The following is a 22749-nucleotide window of genomic DNA, read 5'->3' on the forward strand; positions in this document are numbered from 1 at the left end:
GGGGTCCCGGTATGGGTTTGGGGGGGGGTGTATCCCGAGCCCATCCCGCCGTTCCCCCGCCCCTTTCCCGCCCTTTCCCCGCCCCTCTCCCGCGCTTTCCCCGCCCCTTTCCCGCGCGTCTCGCGACACCCCGCTCTCCCGGAAGTGGCGGCAGCGCGGGCCGCACGTGGGGCCGCGCCGGGCCGGGCCCTGTCGTGTCGTGTCGTGTCGTGTCCCCGTCACTGTCACCGTCCCCGCCACCGCCGCCATGGGCCGAGCGCGCCGCCGGCACAACTGGAAGGCGCGGCTGCCGCAGGGCCCCGCGGCGCCGCCCGCCGCAGAGCCGCTGGAGCTGCCGCTGGAGCTGCCGCTGGAGCTGGGAGGTGCGGCGGGAGCCGGGCTCTGTTCAGTAGCGACTGCTCGGGCCCAGAGGGGCCGCAGAGCCGCTCAGATCGGAGCTGCTGTCGTGTCTTTGTCGCAGTGTTATTGTTAACTTTAAAGCTCCCCGGGGAGGCGGCGGGTTCTCCGTCCCCGCGTGTGGCGCTCAGTGCTGGGGCACGGGCTGGTCTCGGTGGTCTCAGGGCTCTTTTCCGCCCGAATTCATTCCCCCGTTCCGTGATCCCGCCGCCTTTGCACTAACAGCTCTGTTCCAGCAGTGACTGCCTCCAGGGGGTTCAGGAGTTGGGCTCGGGGGGTCCCTTCCCAATCACGACACTCAGTGGTTCCATTATTTAATTATGGAATTAGTCCATTAAAGCGACTACTAAGCGTATCTCTTACGTTAAACATTCGCTTTCTCAAACTTTAAGGAAAAAAAAAAATGGCGTTAACTTTATAAAAATGGCGTTTGTTATTCTATTTTTATTACTCATAATTTAGTAATGCAGTTTTTTAGTGTTAAAATCCACTGGTGCCCGGGTGAAGCAGGACACTGGGGAGGCAGTGTCCTGTGTCCTGACCCTGGGGGATTGAGTAAAAAGGCAAAAATTGCATAATATTGTTACATAAATCTTGGAAAATCACCCTTGGGGCTATAGAAAGCTCAGGGTTATTGAATCCCCAGTTTCGAGGTCTTTTGCCCTTGCTGATGTTGCAGGATTTTTTTTTTTTGGCCGGGCATGAGGGTTGTGTTTGTTTGAAGCAGCTAAATGTGGCCTGGTGCTTGGTAAGCCTGCTAGGAGCATGCTGAAAACAATCCACCTGGCAAAGGTGAATAATCAAACCCTTGCCTTCAGATGGAGCAACGCTGAAGGGAATTGATCAAAGCAATGCCCTGGTCCTGCCAGCAAAAAAAGCCAAGAAGAAAAAAGTCACGTGTGTTGTGCAACAGCAGAAGAAACCCCTGAGCAAGAAGCAGAAGAAAAACCTGCAGAAGGTTTTGGAGCAGAAGGAAAAGAAAAAACAGGTATGTGGTGTCACTGTAGGACACGACGCACTCCTCTGCTCTTGAGACGGTAAAAAAAGAACATTTTATTCCTGACTCCAGCATTTATTGTTTTCCAAAGGTGCCAGTGGATTGGAGGGTGAAAGTGCCACCTCTCCAATGACACTGGACAAACCACCAGTGCATCAAATTCCTCCTCCTCTATGAAGGAATGCAAAACAATAAGTTATTTACAGAAAGCTGCGTGAGAAAGTTTGCTACAAGAATGTGAGCTCGGAAGGCTTTAGAAAAATCTTAAAAAATCAGGGCAACAACGTGCTGCTGCTCCTCTCTTAAAATGATGGCTTGGTGTTGGTGGGTGGGGGGTGAACTCTCAGCTGTGAACGCTCAGGGGACTCTCACGGGTGTGCAGGTGCTGAGGGTGATGCTACAGCAGCACCAGCCCCTCTTTGCTGGGCGTGGTGACAAAGATGCAGCTCCAGTGGGGGAGGCATTCCCTGCCCTCCCAGTGGGTCAGGTCTTGCAGGAACACGTCGTTTGTGGGCCCAGGTTCCTGTTCTGCCCAGGTGTACGAGTGGTGGGGAGTACACCACTGGCAGTCAGTGATGTTTTTGCATTTTGAAAGCACTCTGTGAAGCAGGTGCTGGGAGCAAAACCTCCCTGCAGCCCAGCGTTGGCCTGTCAGTGCTTCTGAAATGCTTATTGTGTGTTTTCACTGTGGAAATAAGAGCTTTTCTGTCTTTGTAAAGCCTTTCCAGGCAGAATTCCTGCTCCTGCTAGTGTGTGAACGATGGATTTCACAGAGGAGCTCTGGTTTGGAGGCAGTTTCAAACTGTGGCTGCCTGACCTCCTGCCAGGTCCCACGGGAGGGATTTGAGGGGAGGCTCCCATTGCTCCAGGCCTCGTTCCAGTGGCTCAGTTCAAATCTGTTTTCTTTGCTGCTGTTTCTAGGGTGCAGCTGAGCTGCTCACTGCTGTGATGTCAAGTCCCCATTCCTATTTTTGCTGAAATCTTCACCAGGGAGGTCTGACCCTGGAGCAGCAGCAAGGTTTTACAACTGCAGGACTTGCCAGAGCGCAGAGCACACCTTGGAGTGCTCAAGTGCAGATCTTGAAATGAAATTCTTTCCTGGTCAAAGCAAGCACTGATTTTGGTTGTTTTCCCCAAACAGAGAGCTGAGTTGCTGAGCAAGCTGAGCGAGGTCCAGGCTTCTGAGGCAGAAATGAAACTCCTGTATACTACTTCCAAACTGGGCACTGGGGAGCGCATGTATCAGGCTAAAAGGTAAAGTGATTTTTGGGTGGAAGCCTTGCAGTTGATCACTGCATTTGAACAGCAGCATCCTGAGCTTTCCCTTGATTTGTTTTTTTCTTCTTGGTGCAGGCAGGTTCTTCAGAATGGATGGAGTTAAATAATTTGCTATTTTTATCTGATAATGTGATAGTTATTTTCTTGTGTGAGAGGATGTTAGTTACAAGAACTTGGTCCTTCCTACAGGATGAGGATGAGGTGGGTGACACAATCTGCAGGCTTTTAGCAACTGTGCTAAACTACAAAATTGGTGGATAAACATTTACTTATTTTCTTGTGCTGGAAGACATATACCAATGTTGACCACAGTTGCTAGATTTATCAAGAGTTGGATTTATCAAGAGCTGCATTTGTAGATTAAACTACAAAGATGCCTTCAGAAGAAATGGATCAAGCCCAGGATAGGAAATGCTTAGATACAAATCCATCAATCAAAGCCAAGGCTTTACCTGGCAGAGTTGTGAAAACCTCCAGGAGTGGAGATGCTGGATTTTGGGGAAGTCATATCTGGTTTGAGGTGCCAAAGCACAGCTCACACGTTGATGTTTTGTTTCCAGGGTGACACAGGAGCCGAGGACTGATGTCCCTGAAAGGATCAGGAGCGTCAGCGGTGCCAACAAGAGAAGGCACAGCTCAGGTTCAGAATCAGAGCCTGAGGAGGAGCCCAGCAGCTCCGAGGAGGAGGAAGAGCAGAAACAAGACACTGAGAAGTCCTCAGGCAGTGCTGTGAATGCTGCTAAAGAGGCAGAGGGAGGAGTGGGGAAGGCAGGGGCTGAGCAGCCTCCAGCTGGTCCCAGAGCCCCAGTTCCCCAGGCAGCCCCCAGCAAGGCTCCCTGCAAGCCTGCAGTGTTTGTCCCTGTGGACAGGAGTCCTGAGATCCAGGTGAGGCTCTGTGAACAGCACAGTGCTTGTCCAAGGGGCTGCAGAGGGTTCCAGCAGCTGGGTGCACTCAGCTCTGCTCCAGCAGCAGGAAAACTCACCTTGTTTTAGGCTATTAGCATTTCCCTTTAGTTTTACAGACAGAATTTATTAACAGCCCTTTTCCTTGGCTGGAAAGTGTTCTGAGGTCCCTTTCAGCTCTCTGTTGTTTTGTACCTTGTGCTGGGTGGTTTTGTCCCATTTGTTGTAGGTAGGGCATCGTGCAGAAACAGAAAAGCCCTGCACGAGTCTCAGCAGACGAGGCAGTTGTGAAATGAGTTTTCCCTTGAAGTGCTATATTAAGAAGCTCAAGGGGCCCTGAAGTTTCACAGATTGAAGTGCAGGGCTTGCCCTCGGCTTGCTGGGAAGCTGCTCTGATGACTCTGGTTCTCAGCCAAGCTCGTGTGGTGTTAGCTGGTTCAGAGCTTCCTGAGTCACGGGCTTGCAGAATTCCCTTTTGTGGGTTTTATGGTCTGAGGAGGGTAACAGTTTTCAGTCCTGAGGAAAACAAAAAAAAAGAGTGAGAAACAGCTCAACTAAAATATGTGTTTTACACTGTTTAGGAGGCAAGACTAAAGCTTCCCATCCTGTCTGAGGAGGGTAACAGTTTTCAATCCTGAGGAAAAAAAAAAGGGTGAGAAACAGCTCAACTAAAATATGTGTTTTACACTGTTTAGGAGGCAAGACTAAAGCTTCCCATCCTTGCTGAAGAGCAAGTGGTCATGGAAGCCATTAATGACAATCCCATTGTGATCATCTGTGGAGAGACAGGAAGTGGCAAAACCACCCAAGTGCCTCAGTTTCTCTACGAAGCTGGATATGCCAGGTAGGAATTGGATTTTCTATGCAGCAAATGGAATTGCAGAGACAGCACTTTGGGAAAAACGAAGCTGTAATCCATGCATCTTCAGATTAGTACAGATAGAACAGAAGGGAATCCCAGAGCCTCCTGTCTGTGTTTTTATTCCAGTTGTATCCAAGAGTGAGGCTGTGTGACCGATGCCATTAATCTAGAACCATCAGTGAGAAATCCTGTTGTCGTTTTTCTGGCTGCTGCTGTGTTTAATTAAAACCATTCCCCCTTTTCCTTCCCCCACCCCGTTAGTTCTGGCGGCGCCGTCGGGATCACGGAGCCTCGGCGCGTGGCCGCCGTGTCCATGTCCCAGAGGGTCGCCAGGGAGATGAACCTGCCACACAGGTGAGCTTCAGAAAGGCTTGAGAACCTCGCTGGAGGGTGGCTCCCAGGTGCTCTGTGGGTGACATGGGCTTTGTGCTTCTTCCTGGGGCTGCCCTGGCCTTTGCCCACAGAGTGGTTTCCTATCAAATCCGGTACGAAGGGAACGTTACGGATGAGACGCAGATCAAGTTCATGACGGATGGTGTGCTGCTCAAAGAGATTCAGAAGGTAACTTGCTGTCCTCAGTGTTAAAAAAAAAAAAGGGGGAATTCTTTGTATAGCTGGGAAGAGAGGCCAACGTGGACTTGTTGCCAGAATCCCTTTCAGCGCCAGAGATTTATTTCATCTCTACCCTTGATATTTTTGCCCAAGTCCCTAAACATTAGGTTATCTTGCTGGGTAAAATGAGAGCAAGAAGAGGCTTGGGAGCCAGGCTGCTTTGTGTAGGGTGAGTGCATTAAACTGAGTGAGAGATAGAGCTGGGGATGGGGTCAGTGCTGTGTAGCTCTGGGGTGTCCTGACTCAGGTATCCTTGGCTGAGGCCTCCTGTGGTGAAATCCGTCTCTCTCCTCAGGACTTCCTGCTTTCAAAGTACAAAGTCATCATCATTGATGAAGCCCACGAGAGGAGTATGTACACAGACATCTTGATAGGCCTCTTGTCTCGCATCGTGCCCCTCCGTCAGAAGGTGAGAGAGGTGCCTCAGGTTTGGCTTTTCTATTTTTCAGATTCTGCTTTAGTGTGTGGGTCTGGGCTTCACATTATGGGATGGTGAGCTCTCTGCACAGAGCAGGGAGACAAAACAATTCCTGCTCCAGCTGGGCACCAAGGACAAGTGATCCAAAGCTCAGGCCCAGGAGCACAAACAGCGTGGGCTGGAGAGAGAAAAACAAGCAGGATGGGAGTGCCTGGGCTAAAGCTGGAATGGGACAATGAACTGCAAGGTGCAAATGGAGCAGAGCTGATCCCGGTGAGAGCCCCCGGGAGCGCTCGTGCATTTTGGGACCATTTTGGTTCACCTTGGGTTCATTTTGGGACCATTTTGGTTCCTCTTGGGTGCAGCCCTGGCTGGGCTCTGCTGCTGCCCAAGGTGGATCCATGGAGGAGATCCTTTGAATAAATCCCTACTTTATTCTTCAGCTCTGTCCAGCCTCTGCTCTAGCTCAGCCTTCTCAAGGCATCGAGAGGGGCAGGGCTCCTGCTCTGGACATGGATGTGCCAGGGAGGGGATGTTCCCCATGAAGAGGCTCTGTGATGTAGAATTCCCAGGAAATCTGACAGAAATAACACTCAGTTAACAGATTTGTCTTTCTGTATGATTGAAGAGGCACAGAGCCTACACCAAGGGGGAAATAGCACAGATCAGTAGCAAGAGGTGACTTCTCAGGCAAAATTCATTTGAGACTTAGAGAGTGGGGATAATTGAATTCCAGCAGCCTGGGAGAAAGCAAGGAGTTCATTGCTGCAGTGGCCAGCAGCAGTGCTCGGGGGGAGCTGTTTGGGCACAGGGTGACAGATCTGTGTCCCTGCAGAAGGGGCTGCCCCTGAAGCTGATCATCATGTCGGCGACTCTGCGAGTGGAGGATTTCACTGACAACACCAGGCTGTTCTCTGTTAAACCTCCTGTCATCCAGGTACTGTCCCCTCCCTGGGAGCTGAAATACAGCCAGGACAGCCTTACAAAACCAGGGACAAAACAGGGGCGCTCTAATCTTTCCAGCTGGTGCTGAAATCTTTCAGATAAGCGATTTAAAAGCAGTCATTTTGTTTAGGCTATTGTTTCTTTTGGGACTTGGTGTTTTTCTTTCCACTTTTATCAGAAAACTGCCCTGGCATAATCTGATTGTCTTGAGAAACTCTTTAAGTTATTGTTCAGGAGAACTAGAAAGCTTAAATCTGAGTTGATGGTGTGAAAGGGAGAAAAGCTTTGGTTTCTGGCATGGTTTTATGGTGTTCAGAGCTGACAACACCAGTAATTTCTGTGAGTTTGGTGTTTTGTAGGGTACCAAACCCTAGAGGTGAGCAGAAATACAGGGTGAGCTTTTCTGGTTGTCCCTTGAGCGCTGTAATGATTGTGTGGAGTTATGACAGCAAACAAACCTTTTATTTATATAAATACCTTTATTTGGTATTTCCTCTCCAGGTCGATGCAAGGCAGTTCCCTGTAACTGTCCATTTTAACAAGAAAACCCCCCTGGATGACTACAGTGGGGAGTGCTTCAGGAAAGTGTGTAAAATCCATCGGATGCTGCCTGCAGGTAAGAGAACTTCACTGCTGAGAACCTCTCAAATTGCTCATACTGAACATGTCCAAAGTTTGTTGTTGTTGTTTGGTTTTCTTTTTTTATTTTTTTTTTCCTCTTGCAGGTGGGATTTTGGTGTTTTTAACAGGCCAGGCAGAAGTTCACTCTCTCTGTAGAAGATTAAGGAAAGCATTCCCATACCAAAAAAACAACGCTGCAGGTAATGCTGTAGAAACTGTTAAACCTCAAATTTATCCCCCTGAGAAGTGGGCTTGCTTTGCATCTAAAAACACAAACTTTTATTTTAAAACCACCAAAGACAAGGTTTGGGGAAAGGGCTCGTTGTGGATGATTGTCATGACTGATGTTAAGTTTTGTGCTAGTTTGAGTTTGGGAAAAGGTCCCCTTCCAGTTCCCCTCTGCCTTCAGTTTGCTTCTTCCACACTGGGCATCCCCAGAAAGGTGGGAGTGGGACCAGACTCCTCCCCCTGCCTTTTCCAAGAGGAAAGCATGCCCAGCTAACAGCTGTTCCACTGCTGGCTTTGTAGGAGGAGAGGATGACAGAGAAGACTCGGAGGAAGAAATCAGGAAATTTAAGAAATCGAGGAAGCGGAGGAGAGTTCTGGTAACGTGTGATGGGTAAAATTCCTCCAAGGGACAGGAGGGAGCAGCACTGCTGTGTGCCTGTGCCTCTGTCCAGCTCTTCCACACCTGCCTGAAGCCCTGTAGCCCTCAGGTGTCCCCTCAGTGCAGAGTGCTGAAACTCGGGGTGTTATGGGCAGGAGATTGATTTACATTGAGTACTGACCACTAAAACTGGAATGGAAGGAGCTCCAGGCTTGCTGGCACCAGGGCTGCTCCTCATCTCGCCATTTGTTACCCAAAATTTGGACTGGATTTGACAGAGAGATAAAATTCTAAGACTAACCCATCTTGACAGAAACGTTTGAACATTTGTTAGACATACCTGGGTTAGGAGGCCAGTTCTTTCTGAGAGTGTTATATTAAATTACAATATAAAGAGATGGAATGGGGTTTGGCACTGTATGCTTTTGCAATGCCTCCAATTTGAAAAATGTCGAATTTGGAAATACTTTATTTTGCACCTGAGAAGGCCTAAGGTCTCAGCTTTACTTCCAAAGCAATGCAAAGTGCTGCTTGTGTCCCCCTCTTAATGTGCTGTTTTCATCTTCCCTCTCCTTCTCAGACGCTCCCCAAAATTGATCTGAACAATTACTCTGTGGTGCCAGTGGATGAAGGAGATGAAGACAGAGACATTGACAGTGATGATGATGCTGCAGGCTCTGATCTTGACCTGGATTTAGGAGATGGAGACTCAGAAGAAGGTTTGGCACACGTGAAAGAAGGAATCCCTATCTGGTGTCACGTGTGAAATGAGTGACTTGAGTTGGTTGTGCTGAGCTGTGGCACCAGAGCAGCCCCGTGCCATGGCAGAGCTGTTCAGGTTTTCCAGCTCCAGTCCCAGTTACTGGTACCAGTTTGCACCAGTTGCTTTCCTGGTTTCAATGAAGTGGTGTTTGTGCAGATGTTGCTGGGACTAAGCCTGGGAGTTGGACTGAGCAGTGTTGGTCTGTTTCCCCACAGATGAGAAATCTGATTCGTCCCTGCCCCTCTATGTGCTCCCACTCTATTCCTTGCTGGCACCGGAGAAACAGGCAAAGGTAAAGGATTTATTGTCACAGTGAGCAGAAGATCTTACAGATAAGAGTGATCATTGTCTGAAGTCACAAGTGAGATAAAATTCCCACCCTGGACTTCTTCTGTCAGCCTGAATGGCCCGGTGGGCAGGTTGGGATGGGACTGGGGCAGGCCTGGCTTGGGCTGTGGTCTCCCTGTGCCACTTCAGCAGGGTGGGAGAGATGATCAGCACCAGCCCTGCAGGATCTCTAAATCCATCCTGGCCCCGGGCACCGGGAGGTGCTGCTGCCAACAGGCAGCTTGAACAGATTCCTGTGTTCTGCTGTCTCTGGAGGCAGCAGCAGTGTCTGAGCACAGCTCAGTGCTGGTGTGTGCCCCACCTGCAGCCCCTGGGCTCATTTCTGAGCCTTAACCGAGCTGGGCACAGAGCTTCAGAGCAGGAGACACGGGCTTAGGTCTGCTGTGACTCCTGCATTCCCCTTGCAGTGCCGTACACACTGCCATGCCTTTGCAGCCCATCCAAAATCAGATTTCCCTGTCCCTTCCCCGTCCCCTCCCTGCTGCCACCGCCTCTCCCATGCCCATCTGTCTCTTGCAGGTGTTCCAGGCTCCTCCTGCCGGCACCAGGCTCTGCGTGGTGGCCACCAACGTGGCTGAAACATCCCTCACCATCCCGGGCATCAAGTACGTGGTGGACTGTGGCAAGGTGAAGAGGCGTTTCTACGACAGGATCACGGGGGTCTCGTCCTTCAGGGTCACCTGGATCTCGCAGGCCTCGGCCAACCAGCGCGCCGGCCGCGCCGGCCGCACCGAGCCCGGCCACTGCTACAGGTCAGCCCAGCCAGGGCTCTGCCTGGGGATCTGGCATCATCCCACACTGTGACTGCAGGGGAACCCGGGGGGAAAAATGCTGGTGTGTGACTCCAGCTCAGAAGGCTGAATGATTTCTTTATTAGAACTATGCTAGAATACATTAATATACTATTTACAGGAGATACTAAAACTACAAACATACTTTTCTAACTCCCAAATCTAACTAACCCCCAACTCGTGACCCTCTCTGAGAGCCCAGCCACAGGTGGATTGGGTTGGATTGGGTTGGGTTGGGTTGGATTGGATTGGATTGGATTGTTTTGGATTGGGTTGGATTGGATTGGGTTGGATTGGGTTGGGTTGGATTGGGTTGGGTTGGATTGGGTTGGGTTGGATTGGATTGGATTGGGTTGGATTGGATTGGGTTGGATTGGATTGGGTTGGGTTGGATTGGATTGGATTGGATTGGATTGGATTGGATTGGATTGGATTGGATTGGGTTGGATTGGATTGGGTTGGATTGGATTGGATTGGCCACCAGGCTCAAACAATCCTCACCAGAATCCAACCAAGCAATGACCCCAGGGACACAATTCTCCAAGCACATTCCACATGGGAAAAACAAGGGGCAGAAATAGAAATTGTTTTCTCTTTCTTTCTCTCTGTGCTCCTCTATGAAAAATCCTGAGAGAGAGAAGGATGTGCTGCCACAATCCCACATCCACTGCCCCCTCCCCTGCTGCCCCACGTGCTCTGGGGTTGCCTGCCCTGCATCCCAGTGCGAGGTGAAGCCAAGCCTGAGCTGTCTCTGGTGATACTGGTTTGAGTTTGGCTGCTCGGGGGCGTTTCTCTTGCTGAGAACTCTTTGTTTGCATGGCTGGGTTAGATTTCACCATGGCCACGTGAAATTTCACCATGGCCAGATAGATTTAACTCTGAGCCATGTTAACTTGTTGTGAATAAGGCAAATGCCCCAACCTTTAAATAATGATATGATGATGTAAATGCTATCCACAGCTGCCTTTTTTTAATCCCTTGCTAATTTTTTCCTGCATATCCTTTGAGCTAAGATTTCTTCTATGTATTTAAATAACACTTCTGGTCCACTAGGTTATACTCTTCAGCAGTTTTCATGGACTTTGAGAAATTTTCTGCTCCAGAAATAACAAATCGACCAGTAGAAGACTTGATTCTGCAAATGAAGGCATTAAATATAGAAAAGGTGAGCTGGAAAGGGCTTTGTACTACAGCACCCATTAAAGTGGTTGCCCTTAGGAGCCAGAAACAAACAGAAATGTATTTAATTGTTGTTGCTTGAAGCTATGCCTTGTGGTAGAAATTAAGATCCTGAGAGTCCATTTTGGTTGTGCACATTGCAGAAGCTGCTCTGAATTCCACTAGGCCTTAGCAGACATGTTTGTTCAAGCAGTAAATGCTTGCTTATATTCTTAGAGGTTAAAAAAAAAAAAAAAAACCCTGGTCTAAACAGGGTCTGTGTTTTGGAGATACTAGAGCATTTTCAGACAGCACAACACTTAAATTTAGACCTTGCAGCAGCCTGCCCTAGGCGGTGCCTGCACTCAGTGGCAGCTGAGGGTGATTCTGGTATTCCTGTTTCCTCATGTTTTTGTTCCGAGCATTTCCTGCCATTATGTGTCCTTTCCTTTCGCTCCTGGCAAACATCCTCAGTGTTTTTCTTGGGTACACGTGAAGCAGAGGGGAGGATTTCACTCCCTTGCAGAGCTCCTTGCTGCGTTCAGGCTGTTTTCCAGTGGGTGCCGTGTCAGCGAGGGACTCAGGGGCTTTGCTCTTGTCTCCCTAGGTAATCAACTTCCCGTTCCCAACACCTCCTCCCACGGAAGCTCTGGCAGCAGCTGAGGAGTTGCTGATAGCCCTGGGTGCCTTAAAGGAGCCCCCCATGACAGGAAGGTAATGCCTGTGGTCCCCCCGCTGATGTCCTGCACTGTGGGCTCTGCTGTCCTCCTGCTCCCCTTCCACCTCACACCCGGGGATGTCCTTTGGCTCAGAAACTGGTACCAGCTCAGTCTCTGGTTCCCCTCTGCTTGTTCCACTGGCCCTGGCTGTGTTTGGGCAGGGAAGCACTGTGCTGGGAGCCCCAGGCAGGGAGCTGGCAGAGGGCACGGCTGCCCGCTGCTGATCTCTTGAACAGGTTTTTTGCAACAGCAAAAGTTTGGAAAAATGAGGGACGAGTAAATCTGTGGAGATGAGACCCTGAGCGTGCCCTGTACCCCTGGGGCTGCTGTGGCCCTTGGCAGCAAACCTGCATCCAGTTGTGTTTTCCCTCCTCAGCGAGCCCCAGGTGGGAGCCGTGTGAGGAAGGGGAATCTTCCCCCCCACAGCCTTTGGGACCAGCGCGTAACAAAACCTGAGAAAACACCTCAAATTAATGGGGCTGCCAGAACGGGGAGCACAAACTTGTTCCAGTTCAAAGTTACCTCATGACATGAGCTCTCTTTCCCATCGGCCCAGGCTGAAGCAGCAGCTGGCAGCGAAGCTGAGCTGCCCCATCAGTGCCCTGGGCAGAGTGATGGCCACTTTCCCCGTGGCCCCCCGCTACGCCAAGATGCTGGCCTTGAGCAGGCAGCACAACTGCCTGCCCTACACCATCACCATCGTGTCTGCCATGACCGTCAGGGAGCTCTTTGAGGAGCTGGAGAGGTGAGTGCCTGAGCCTGGCACTGTGTCCCTGTGCCCTCTGCCTTGAGCACAGCCCTGACAGCTGCCCCGTGTCCCTTGCAGGCCAGCGGGCAGTGAGCAGGAGGCGGCCCAGCTGAAGGGCAGGAGGGCGAGGATCCTGCAGGTGCAGAAGGTCTGGGCTGGGCAGGGGCCGATGCAGAAGCTGGGGGACCTGATGGTGATGTTAGGTACAGAGCCTGATTCCCCGTGCCACTCCCTTGGTCCTGTTCTCCTCCTGTCCCCACGAGCCCTCGGCCTGGCCCGGCCAGAGGCTCCCTTGCACTGCAGCACGCAGTTCAGCAGTGCTCCCTCGTGCAGCACGCAGTTCAGCAGTGCTCCCTCGTGCAGCACGCAGTTCAGCAGTGCTCCCTCGTGCTGCAGCACGCAGTTCAGCAGTGCTCCCTCATGCAGCACGCAGTTCAGCAGTGCTCCCTCGTGCAGCACGCAGTTCAGCAGTGCTCCCTCGTGCTGCAGCACGCAGTTCAGCAGTGCTCCCTCATGCAGCACGCAGTTCAGCAGTGCTCCCTCGTGCTGCAGCACGCAGTTCAGCAGTGCTCCCTCGCGCTGCAGCACGCAGTTCAGCAGTGCTCCCTCGTGCTGCAGCACGCAGTTCAGCAGTGCTCCCTCGTGCTGCAGCACGCAGTTCAGCAGTGCTCCCTCGTGCAGCACGCAGTTCAGCAGTGCTCCCTCGTGCTGCAGCACGCAGTTCAGCAGTGCTCCCTCGTGCTGCAGCACGCAGGTCAGCAGTGCTCCCTCGCGCTGCAGCACGCAGTTCAGCAGTGCTCCCTCGTGTTGCAGCACGCAGTTCAGCAGTGCTCCCTCGCGCTGCAGCACGCAGTTCAGCAGTGCTCCCTCGTGCAGCATGCAGTTCAGCAGTGCTCCCTCGTGCTGCAGCACGCAGTTCAGCAGTGCTCCCTCGTGCTGCAGCACGCAGTTCAGCAGTGCTCCCTCGTGCTGCAGCACGCAGTTCAGCAGTGCTCCCTCGTGCTGCAGCACGCAGTTCAGCAGTGCTTCCTTGTGCTGCAGCACGCAGTTCAGCAGTGCTCCCTCGTGCTGCAGCACGCAGTTCAGCAGTGCTCCCTCGTGCTGCAGCACGCAGTTCAGCAGTGCTCCCTCGTGCAGCACGCAGTTCAGCAGTGCTCCCTCGTGCTGCAGCACGCAGTTCAGCAGTGCTCCCTCGTGTTGCAGCACGCAGTTCAGCAGTGCTCCCTCGTGCTGCAGCACGCAGTTCAGCAGTGCTCCCTCGTGCAGCACGCAGTTCAGCAGTGCTCCCTCGTGCTGCAGCACGCAGTTCAGCAGTGCTCCCTCGTGCTGCAGCACGCAGTTCAGCAGTGCTTCCCGGGCTCCACTCCCCGTGCCCGAGGTGTTGCCTTCTGCTGAGACCTGGCTTTAAGACGCAGCACGGCGACCCGGCCTCGCCCGGGTCACTCGGGCCACCGACGTGCACAGACACCAGTGTGGTGGATGGTTAAAATGGCCTTTATTACTTTATCTCCTGTGGTTAAATAGTCAAGGGGCCCTACTACATTAAAAGGGGGACGGTGGGCCCGGCTAGGGTTAGTAGGGAGTGGAGGACTGCTGGTGTTAGGAGGGGCTACATGTTTTAGGAGTGACTGATTACATATCACAGGATGAGGGGGGAAGGGTCTTGCTCTCCGTTACATCCCGAAATCTTCCGTTTGCCTGTCCCTGTCTACCACACCGAGGAAACCCCGAGGTGCCCGCCTTGCCTGGGACGCTGCTGTGCCCCGAGGGTGTCACTAGAGAACTGAGAGCCCCTCTGTCCTCTCCCAGGAGCAGTGGGGGCCTGTGAGTTCGCTGGGTGCACGCGCAAGTTCTGTGAGGAGAACGGGCTCCGGCACAAAGCCATGCTGGAGATCCGGCGCCTGAGAGGGCAGCTGACCACAGCAGGTGAGGGGGGCTTGTCGTGGCTTGACGCTGGCCCAATGCCAGCGCCCCTATGAAAATACACTTTTTTCAAATAAATGCTGTGTTATCGGGAACAGAGTAGAGCAGGCTTAAGCTTAATAACAAAGGAAAAAACTTTATTAAACTGCTGCTGCTATAAAAGACACACACAGTAAATTTAGGATGAAGACTCTCTAAAACACCCCTCTCCTATTAATTTCTAAAACAACTAGAGAGCCTGCACTCTCTGACGACCGGAAGTAAAGAGACAGTTCCCCTGGGAGTTCTTGCTTTCAACCCCCTGTGTTCTCAGAGGCGTGTCCATACTTTCAGTGGTCACTCTAGGTGCCAGTATCCAAACCTGACCACTGATTGGTTTGACCCAATTTCCTGAAAAAAAATTCACTTCCATGTCAAACCACGACAGGGGTGGGGGGAACTGCTGTGTTGGCTCCCTCCTGGGGGCTGGCACATGCACAGAGCTGGTTCTGGTCCTGTTGCATCTTCTCTCGCTGGTGTTCCCCGCAGTGAACTCTGTCTGCGGCGACGCTGGGCTCTACGTCGACCCAAAGATGAAGCCCCCAACAGAAGCTCAAGTCACCTACTTGAGGCAGATTGTGCTGGCAGGGCTGGGGGATCACCTTGCCCGAAGGGTTCAGGATGAGGAGCTGCTGGATGACAAGTGGAAAAATGCCTACAAGGTGAACAGCTTGCTTGGGCTCAGTTCCTCCTCCCCTGCGTGGCAGAAAGGTGCTCCTGTGCAAAGCCAGGGTTTCTGGCTGGGTGCAGCACTGGGGATGCCTGTGCTGGCTTCCTGCAGCTTCTCTCTGTGGAATTGAAGTTTGCAGCTTCTCTTTGTGGAATTGAAGTTTGCAGCTTCTCTCTGTGGAATTGAAGTTTGCAGCTTCTCTCTGTGGAATTGGAGTTTGTAACTTCTCTCTGCAGAATTGAAGTTTGCAGCTTCTCTCTGCGGAATTGAAGTTTGCAGCTTCTCTCTGCAGAATTGAAGTTTGCAGCTTCTCTCTGCAGAATTGAAGTTTGCAACTTCTCTCTGCAGAATTGAAGTTTGCAGCTTCTCTCTGTGGAATTGAAGTTTGCAGCTTCTCTCTGTGGAATTGGAGTTTGTAACTTCTCTTTATGGAATCAAAGTCTGCAGTGTTTCCATTTCCCTGGTGTTCACATAGGAAATGTTGTAAAAGGGCTAAGAAGTACCATTAGTTCATCTTGTGAAGTGCTTGGTGTCTCCAGAGAAGGTGAAGCAGAAAATGATGGGGTTTTTAAAAACCTCCATCACTTAAGGAAAGCTTACATCTGGGAGAGACTGAAATGAGATGCAGTGAAGAAATGGAATTGTCAGTAACTGGTCTTACTCTGCTTCAATCCTTACAGACTGCACTCCTGGAGGACCCAGTGTTCATCCACCCCAGCTCAGTCCTCTTCAAAGAGCTCCCAGAGTTCGTGGTGTATCAAGAAATTGTTGAGACTACCAAGCTGTACATGAAAGGTGAGTGCTGTGGGTGTGTGCTGCAGCCCTGGTGAGGAGCTCAGAAATGCCTTGGCAGAGCGTTTCCCCCTCTGTGGTGTCCTTACTGAGTGGTTGTGACTCCTGGGATTTGGATCCTTACGGCTTCCTAGATCTGGATCAGGAGATAAATTGGCCTTTTAAAATTTATTTATTTACCTGGCAGAATTGGCTGGAGCAAAGCTCAGCTTCTGAAATGCCTGCTTTGCCCCAGCCCTGCCAACCACAGCTGCCCGCTGCTGATCTCTGAACAGGTTTTTTACAACAGGAAAAGTTTGAAAAAAATGAGTAAATCTGTGGAGACGAGACCCTGAGCGTGCCCTGTACCCCCGGGGCTGCTGTGGCCCTCGGCAGCAAAGTTGTGTTCTCCCTCCTCAGGTGTGTCTGCAGTGGAACCCGAGTGGATCCCTGCCCTGCTGCCGCCCTACTGCCACTTTGGGAAGCCTCTGGAAAAGCCTCCTCCCTCCTACTGCCCTGGGACGGGCCGAGTTCGCTGCCACAGGCCCAGTGTCTTCTGTGAGTGTCCCTCTGGAGCTGCTGTGATGCTGCCCCAACAAGGCTCTCACAGGAAGGTCCAGAGCTCAGCAGTGCTCTGGGCACCCCCGTGGGGTTCGCAGCACTTAAATATTGGCATTTCCCGCTGAAACGGGCACTGGGAAGGCTGGGTGGGGCTGGCAGTGTCCTCCCCACTTCTCCTGGCACCTGTGCCCTCCTCGGGCAGCATGGAGGAGACCTGGGGGTGTTTTGTTTGCAGACCGAGTGGGCTGGCAGCTCCCTGCTGTGGAAGTTGATTACCCCGCGGGAATTGATCGCTACAAACACTTTGCCAGGTTCCTGCTGGAAGGAAAGGTGAGTGTGCTCCAGCTGCACCGTTTCCCTGACGTTGTCAGTAAGTTTTTAGCCCAATTTCTGGAGGAGATGAGCCTTATGGCTTCATTTTTTTGTGTCTTCCCGTTCCTCAGCACTTGCTGGTGTATGGAAGAGTTTGTTGTGGTCGGTGAGGTGGGGAAGGGATCTTTAAAACACAAAAAAAAGCATGAAAAATCACTATTTCAGTGAAAGACACCCCCAAATTTAAGTCCTGTTTTTACGAAGTAAAAAAAGCTGATAGCCCAGGTCATTGTCCACCCTGAGACAGAAGAATTGTCCAGCAAATCTGTCAGGACAAGACTTATGGACACATGGATAGGAGGAAGATGGTGATGGAGAATATGGCATGGAAATTTGTAGTAGCACAAGTTCATTGATGGTTGTTACCATATCACATTTAATTTACCTTATTCATTATGTAATTGTTGTAACAAATCTTCCAGGTCATTAAAAAGCTGAGTTCTTACAGCCAGTGCCTGCTGTCCAGTCCCCTCATAATGCTGAAGACATGGTCCAAGTAAGTTGTTAAAAACAAACTTCAGGTCGTTGTCTCCACCAAACACTTCCCACTTCCTTTCTAAATTTAAAAAATCCGGTGCTGAGAAGGGAGGTGGAGGCTGTGATCATGGGAAAATGAGTTTTCTTGCCAAGAAAAGTTGTGTCCCAGGAGAGCTGGTGGTGGTGAGGGCAGTGCAGGACACGCAGCCTGCTGGCCACTGCTGGGCTCTGCTGGCCACTGCTGGGCTCTGCTGGCCACTGCTGGGCTCTGCTGGGCTCTGCTGGCCACTGCTGGCCACTGCTGGGCTCTGCTGGGCTCTGCTGGCCACTGCTGGGCTCTGCTGGCCACTGCTGGCCATTGCTGGGCTCTGCTGGGCTCTGCTGGCCACTGCTGGGCTCTGCTGGCCACTGCTGGGCTCTGCTGGCCACTGCTGGCCATTGCTGGCTTCTGCTGGGCTCTGCTGGCTTCTGCTGGGCTCTGCTGGCCACTGCTGGGCTCTGCTGGCCACTGCTGGCCACTGCTGGCCATTGCTGGGCTCTGCTGGGCTCTGCTGGGCTCTGCTGGCCACTGCTGAGCTCTGCTGGCCACTGCTGAGCTCTGCTGGCCACTGCTGGGCTCTGCTGGGCTCTGCTGGGCTCTGCTGGGCTCTGAGCTCTGCTCAGGTGCTGCCCACCCCTGTGAGGAGTGACAGGTGAGCACTGCAGCCCCTCCGAGCCTTGCTTTGGAGTTTGGCCGCTTACTCTGCCTTTATTTCTTTTCAAAATCACCTTTCCAGCCGACAGTGGGGTTTTTCTGGTGGCACTGACAGGCCTGTGACCCTCCAGAAGGCTGTCAGCCGTCACTCCCTTTCTCTCCCTCACCAAAAGGAACTTTCTCGGGGTCTGCTCTGACTTTTCCTGGCGCTGATGAGCGCAGGGCTTTGTCTCTTTGTTAGAAGTGGCAGATGTTGTCCGAGGGCCCTGCAATGCCCCACTTTCAGTCGGGTCAGAGCTCAGCATGGCCCCTGGGGACTCCTTTTGGCTCTGCCTTGAGCTCTGCAGCTCTGCAGAGGAGACACAAGAGCGACCTGCTGCTGCTCTTAAGCACCAGGGGTTGTGGTGGGGGGGACAAACTACTTGCATTTTGAATTTTCCTCAGCCAGTGGCACATCTCTGTATGCAGAGGTTGTGTGTGTTTATACATCTGTATTTAGCCTTTTCAAAGGATGTAGAGTTCCCGAAGGTAAGCTGAATGCTTTCCTTTAGGAATGTTCATTTGTTTTACTGCTCCATTTCATTAATTCAGACTTCAGCCCAGGACAGAAGCCCTCCTGCAGGCTCTCGTGAAAGAAAACTGTGATAATCGTGATGCTTTGGTGGCTGCATGGAAGAAAAATCCTAAGTGTAAGTGTTCTGCTTTCCTAATTATCAGTCATATCAGTGGGGTACCTCGAGCACTATTGAGTTATAATTTCAAAAAATTGACTATTTCACTTGCTAAGCTTCAAATAGTTCCTGTTTTCTTACCAGGAGCAGTAATGCCTTGTGTTTGGTTCTTCTGAAAAATGACAGAAAGCACTTCAGAAAGTAACATTTATTTGTATTCTAAGATTTTTTGACAGAAAGCACTTCAGAAAGTAACATTTATTTGTATTCTAAGATTTTTTTTCCTGTAGTTGTAACCAGTTTAAATGTATGGACTATGGTGGTACTTTTCATGGATATATTGATTTTTTTTTCTGGTAGAGTGAATTTTCTTCAATATTGGGTGCCAGATGATAAGAATTCATTAAATTTATTTGTATTCTAAGATTTATTTGTATTCTAAGATTTTTTGACAGAAAGCACTTCAGAAAGTAACATTTATTTGTATTCTAAGATTTTTTTTTCCTGTAGTTGTAACCAGTTTAAATGTATGGACTATGGTGGTACTTTCCATGGATATATTGAATTTTTTTTCTGGTAGAGTGAATTTTCTTGAATATTGGGTGCCAGATGATAAGAATTCCTTCACAGAAGCAGCAGCAAAGTGCTGCAGTGATGGCTCACAGACATTCCTGGGGATGCTGTCACCTGTGCATGGCAGCATCCAAGCTCCAGCACCATCCCAGCAGTGGGATGCTGCTCCTGGCTCCCAGTGGGGTGATCATTTTTCCAGCCAAACTCTAACTGCTCCTCTCCCCTTGCAGATCTGCTCGCAGCCTATTGCCAGTGGGTGCCCGAGGCCATGCACCAGGAGCTCGCCCTGAAGTGGCCACCAGTAGCCCTGTGACTCTTGGTGTTGATGGATTCCTTTTCTCCGAGATATTTTGAGACCTTTCCAAGGGTTTCCTTGGAAATCTGAAACAGATGGACTCACCAACTGCAGCAATACCTTTTTGTAAGCAAACCAGGTGTTGTTCTGCTTTCCCAGAAGTCCTGCCAGCTGTTTGGCTGGTATTTCATAATATTAATGTTTGGATAATTTTATCCATTGTATTTTATGAAGTTTTTTTTTTTGTTGTTGTTGTTTTTTTTAACCTGAAATTTCTCTTTGGACTATATTAGTCATATGAACTGTAATAAAGGTGTAAAGTTCTTGGTGTGCATGGGAGAAGTGCTTGCTGTGTGGGGATGCTGCAGTGAGCAGAATATCAGAGCTGTGCAGGCACATCCTCACGGGTGTCAGACAGAACCTGGGCAGGCGCTCAGGACAGGAAGCACAAAAATGAGGAAATTTCTGGGTTGAGGTAGGAACAGTTTAATAGTTTAATTAGTGAAGGGAAGAAGCTCCTTTTGAACCTTGGTAAACCTGGTGCTCACACTGCTGCTTGTGACACTCCTGCAGGAGGAGGTCTGGACAGGGACCCTCCTGTTGCCGTGCTCTGAAGGAAAGTGGTGCAGCCCAGCTGGTTGGATGTGTGTCCGTAATTCCCACTGCTCCCACGTGCTTCAGGGGCAAGGCCAGAACACAAGCAAGCATTAAAAACATCCAAAGCTGAAGAAACAGCAATTCTAGCTTTAGAGCCAGAAGGAAAGCACAGCCCCTTGGTGTGTATTCAGTCAAAGGCTGGGTTTTTGGGGTTTTTTTCAGCACCGTTGGGTTTGGGATGGCCCCAGGCAGGAGGGTGTGGGGGCTCTTGGCAGGGCTCCTTTCTTTAGCAGGAATCGCAGCACAAGTCTGCACACTGTGCTGAGGGGAGGGAAGAGAATCAACAGGCACTTCCTGAGTGTGTAATTGGGAAATTTCGGCTCCCCTCAAAAACGGGGCAGGAAAAATCAAAAACAACCGGCTCGGCGGGGGCAAAAAAAAAAAAAAAAAAAAAAAGTGGAGATGCCGGGGATTGAACCCGGGGCCTCATACATGCAAAGCATGCGCTCTACCACTGAGCTACATCCCCGCGATGAGCAAAGGGCTGCACACAGCATAGACAGCGATAGGAGGAGCCGCGCGTTGCGCCCGGCGGTGACAGCGCGGTCACCCCGCGTCCCCTGCGCCCCGCGCTGCGCCCGCGGAGCGGAGCGGGACAGCGGCAGCTCCGCACGGGGCGGCACCGCACCCTCATAGAGCAACGCAAAACAGAACTTAACGTGCTCGTCCTCGTTAGTATAGTGGTGAGTATCCCCGCCTGTCACGCGGGAGACCGGGGTTCGATTCCCCGACGGGGAGGTGCGATGAATTTTGCCGCCCGGTGCCATTTTTTGTGGGCGGCCCCGCGCAGGGTTTGTCTGTGACGCTGCCGTGGAACCCCCGCCGGAGGGGCGGGACAGAAGCGGCAGGGCCGCGTTTTGTGTCAGGGGAGCGGAGCGGGCCCGCCGCGCACCCCAGGGTGCGTGCGGAACAGCCCGCCGCTGCCGGTACCTGGGGGCTCCCTGGGATCCTCGGAGTGGAAATGCGTGCGGGAAGGTGCGAATGGCCGGACACGCCGGGAACCGGGCGGCGGAACCCGCGCGGAAGGGCGGGCAGCGGCGCCCAGGGGGGCGCGGGGCGGGGTCGTATCCACGGCCAGTGAAGGCGTTCTCGTCCGCCGAAATAGCTCAGTTGGGAGAGCGTTAGACTGAAGATCTAAAGGTCCCTGGTTCGATCCCGGGTTTCGGCAGAGGGTTTTTGGTTTTCTCTTTTTTTTTTTTTTTTTTTTCCCCTTGCCGTTAAGACGGTTCTTTTTGCCGCCGAGCGGAGGGGCGGGGGCTGCTGTCCCTGCTTCGGGCGGCTGAAGCCGGTGCCATCGCAGGCGCTCCCGTGTGTGGGACTTTTGTGTCAGGAGCCGCTTTCCGAAGGGCGGTGGCGATGGAGCGCGTCCTGCGGCCGCCGCTCGGGCATGACCTGGCCCTCGGGGAGCTTTTTCTTCAGCCGTCCTCGTTAGTATAGTGGTGAGTATCCCCGCCTGTCACGCGGGAGACCGGGGTTCGATTCCCCGACGGGGAGGTTGTCCATATGTTTTCTTTCCCTTTGGTTAATTTTTTTTTTCTTCTTTTCTTTCCGCACGGATTTCTCTGATTTCCGACGGAGCAAAACCATCCAGCTTTCTGTGTGCGAACCAGCACGTTCCTGTCTTTTTGAGGGCTGCCTGAGGATCGCACCAGGCTCTGTAGACAGGAGCCCCCACAGCGCTGCGGAGCCTCGGTGCGGCCCCGTCCGCCCGCCCGCCGCTCTTCGCACCGGGGCTGGCCCACCACGGAGCTGGCCGGTGGGCAGGAGGTATTTTGTGGGCGGGGGGATGTAGCTCAGCGGTAGAGCGCATGCTTTGCATGTATGAGGTCCCGGGTTCAATCCCCGGCATCTCCACGTGGGTGCTGCTCTTTTTCTCGCTTTTTGGTGCTGTTTTATCCGCTCAAAGTCGCTGCGTCCCGCTAAGCAGCAGCAAACTGACCGTGCGGCCGGAATGGGCCCGCAGTGGCACTTCCCAGCGCCATCAAGTGTTGTTTGTTGGTTTTTTACCCATTTGGTTCTCCTCAGGCCTGTGCGAACACACACGGCTCTTGTGTCCCACTGGGTGTCCCATCTGTGCGCTAAGGGACACGGGAGGCACGAAAAGAAGGGCAAAGCACCAGACGCCGAAATGCAGGGGGACAGTGGCCACTCATCGCAGGCCGACACTGCCAAAACCCCGCAGCCTGGCAGAGCTGCAGCCGCAGAGAGCGCAGGGGCTCTGCTGCACGTTCCCGGAGCCAGAGGGGAAGGACAGAGGCCAGGACACCACAGCTGGCTGCGACGCTGCGGGAGCTTCTCCTGGCTCTGCAGTGCCCGCTCCCTGCGCTGTCCTGGCAGCCCCTCGGCAGCGTGAGCAGCTTGGGAAGAGCTCTCAGGGGAAACAACCGCCCTGCTCTGATCTCCTCGGGGCGGCTGGGGAAGCTGAGGGGCTGGGAGGGCTGGGAACTAGGGCACAGCTGAGAGGTTTGGTGCAGAGACACCAAAGCCCACGCAGGAGACAGCTTTGATGGACGCAGCTCAGTGGCAGCTCTTCTGTCTCGCTGCCTGGTTACCGACAGCAGCAGGAGCTGGCCCTGACAAACGCAAAGTGACATTTCCTGCCACGGAAATGCGGCTGGGAAGCTCCGTGTGCTGTTTGCTCACTTACTTCCAGTTGTTATTTTGAGCCAATGTTTGGCTGCGGTGCTGATACGTGTGAAGATCCCTGCTGTAAATTACTCCCTGGATGTGATTTTAAGAGATAGTTTGCAATAATAGGCATGAAGTGATGGACTTTTGGTCACAAAACACTTTCCCATGTGCCTTTTTGATGATTTTCTGACCAGTCCTAAGTGCTCACTAGTTGTAACTAAAAGAACAAGCCTTAACAGTGTTATTCCT

The 22749-nt window shown here is 52.1% G+C and overlaps 1 protein-coding gene and 5 non-coding genes across 6 annotated transcripts; 5 read left to right on the forward strand and 1 right to left on the reverse strand.

Moving 5' to 3' along the window:
• The first annotated feature begins 167 nt into the window (after positions 1-167).
• On the forward strand, positions 168-19546 carry DHX37 (DEAH-box helicase 37). The gene is made up of 27 exons (XM_053959714.1): positions 168-362; positions 1215-1384; positions 2535-2647; positions 3232-3556; positions 4270-4418; positions 4698-4790; positions 4901-4997; positions 5344-5457; positions 6302-6403; positions 6913-7027; positions 7137-7232; positions 7561-7637; positions 8220-8358; positions 8618-8694; positions 9270-9502; positions 10595-10706; positions 11307-11413; positions 11975-12163; positions 12245-12369; positions 13976-14092; positions 14618-14790; positions 15479-15593; positions 15990-16127; positions 16366-16460; positions 16925-16998; positions 18265-18362; positions 19148-19546. Exons 1-27 carry the CDS (start codon positions 248-250, stop codon positions 19228-19230), a joined length of 3441 nt encoding a protein of 1146 aa, XP_053815689.1. The 5' UTR covers positions 168-247; the 3' UTR covers positions 19231-19546.
• A 720-nt stretch (positions 19547-20266) lies between these two features.
• On the reverse strand, positions 20267-20338 carry TRNAA-UGC (transfer RNA alanine (anticodon UGC)). The gene has a single exon. It is a non-coding gene; the product is annotated as a tRNA-Ala (tRNA).
• A 197-nt stretch (positions 20339-20535) lies between these two features.
• Positions 20536-20607, forward strand: TRNAD-GUC (transfer RNA aspartic acid (anticodon GUC)). Its single transcript has one exon. It is a non-coding gene; the product is annotated as a tRNA-Asp (tRNA).
• Positions 20608-20964: 357 nt separating this feature from the next.
• TRNAF-GAA (transfer RNA phenylalanine (anticodon GAA)) lies at positions 20965-21037 on the forward strand. Its single transcript has one exon. It is a non-coding gene; the product is annotated as a tRNA-Phe (tRNA).
• A 254-nt stretch (positions 21038-21291) lies between these two features.
• TRNAD-GUC (transfer RNA aspartic acid (anticodon GUC)) lies at positions 21292-21363 on the forward strand. The gene has a single exon. It is a non-coding gene; the product is annotated as a tRNA-Asp (tRNA).
• Positions 21364-21651: 288 nt separating this feature from the next.
• On the forward strand, positions 21652-21723 carry TRNAA-UGC (transfer RNA alanine (anticodon UGC)). Its single transcript has one exon. It is a non-coding gene; the product is annotated as a tRNA-Ala (tRNA).
• The last annotated feature ends 1026 nt before the right edge of the window (positions 21724-22749 follow it).

This window comes from Vidua chalybeata, chromosome 18 (genome assembly GCF_026979565.1).
Source record: "Vidua chalybeata isolate OUT-0048 chromosome 18, bVidCha1 merged haplotype, whole genome shotgun sequence".
Classification (NCBI taxonomy): domain Eukaryota; kingdom Metazoa; phylum Chordata; class Aves; order Passeriformes; family Viduidae; genus Vidua; species Vidua chalybeata.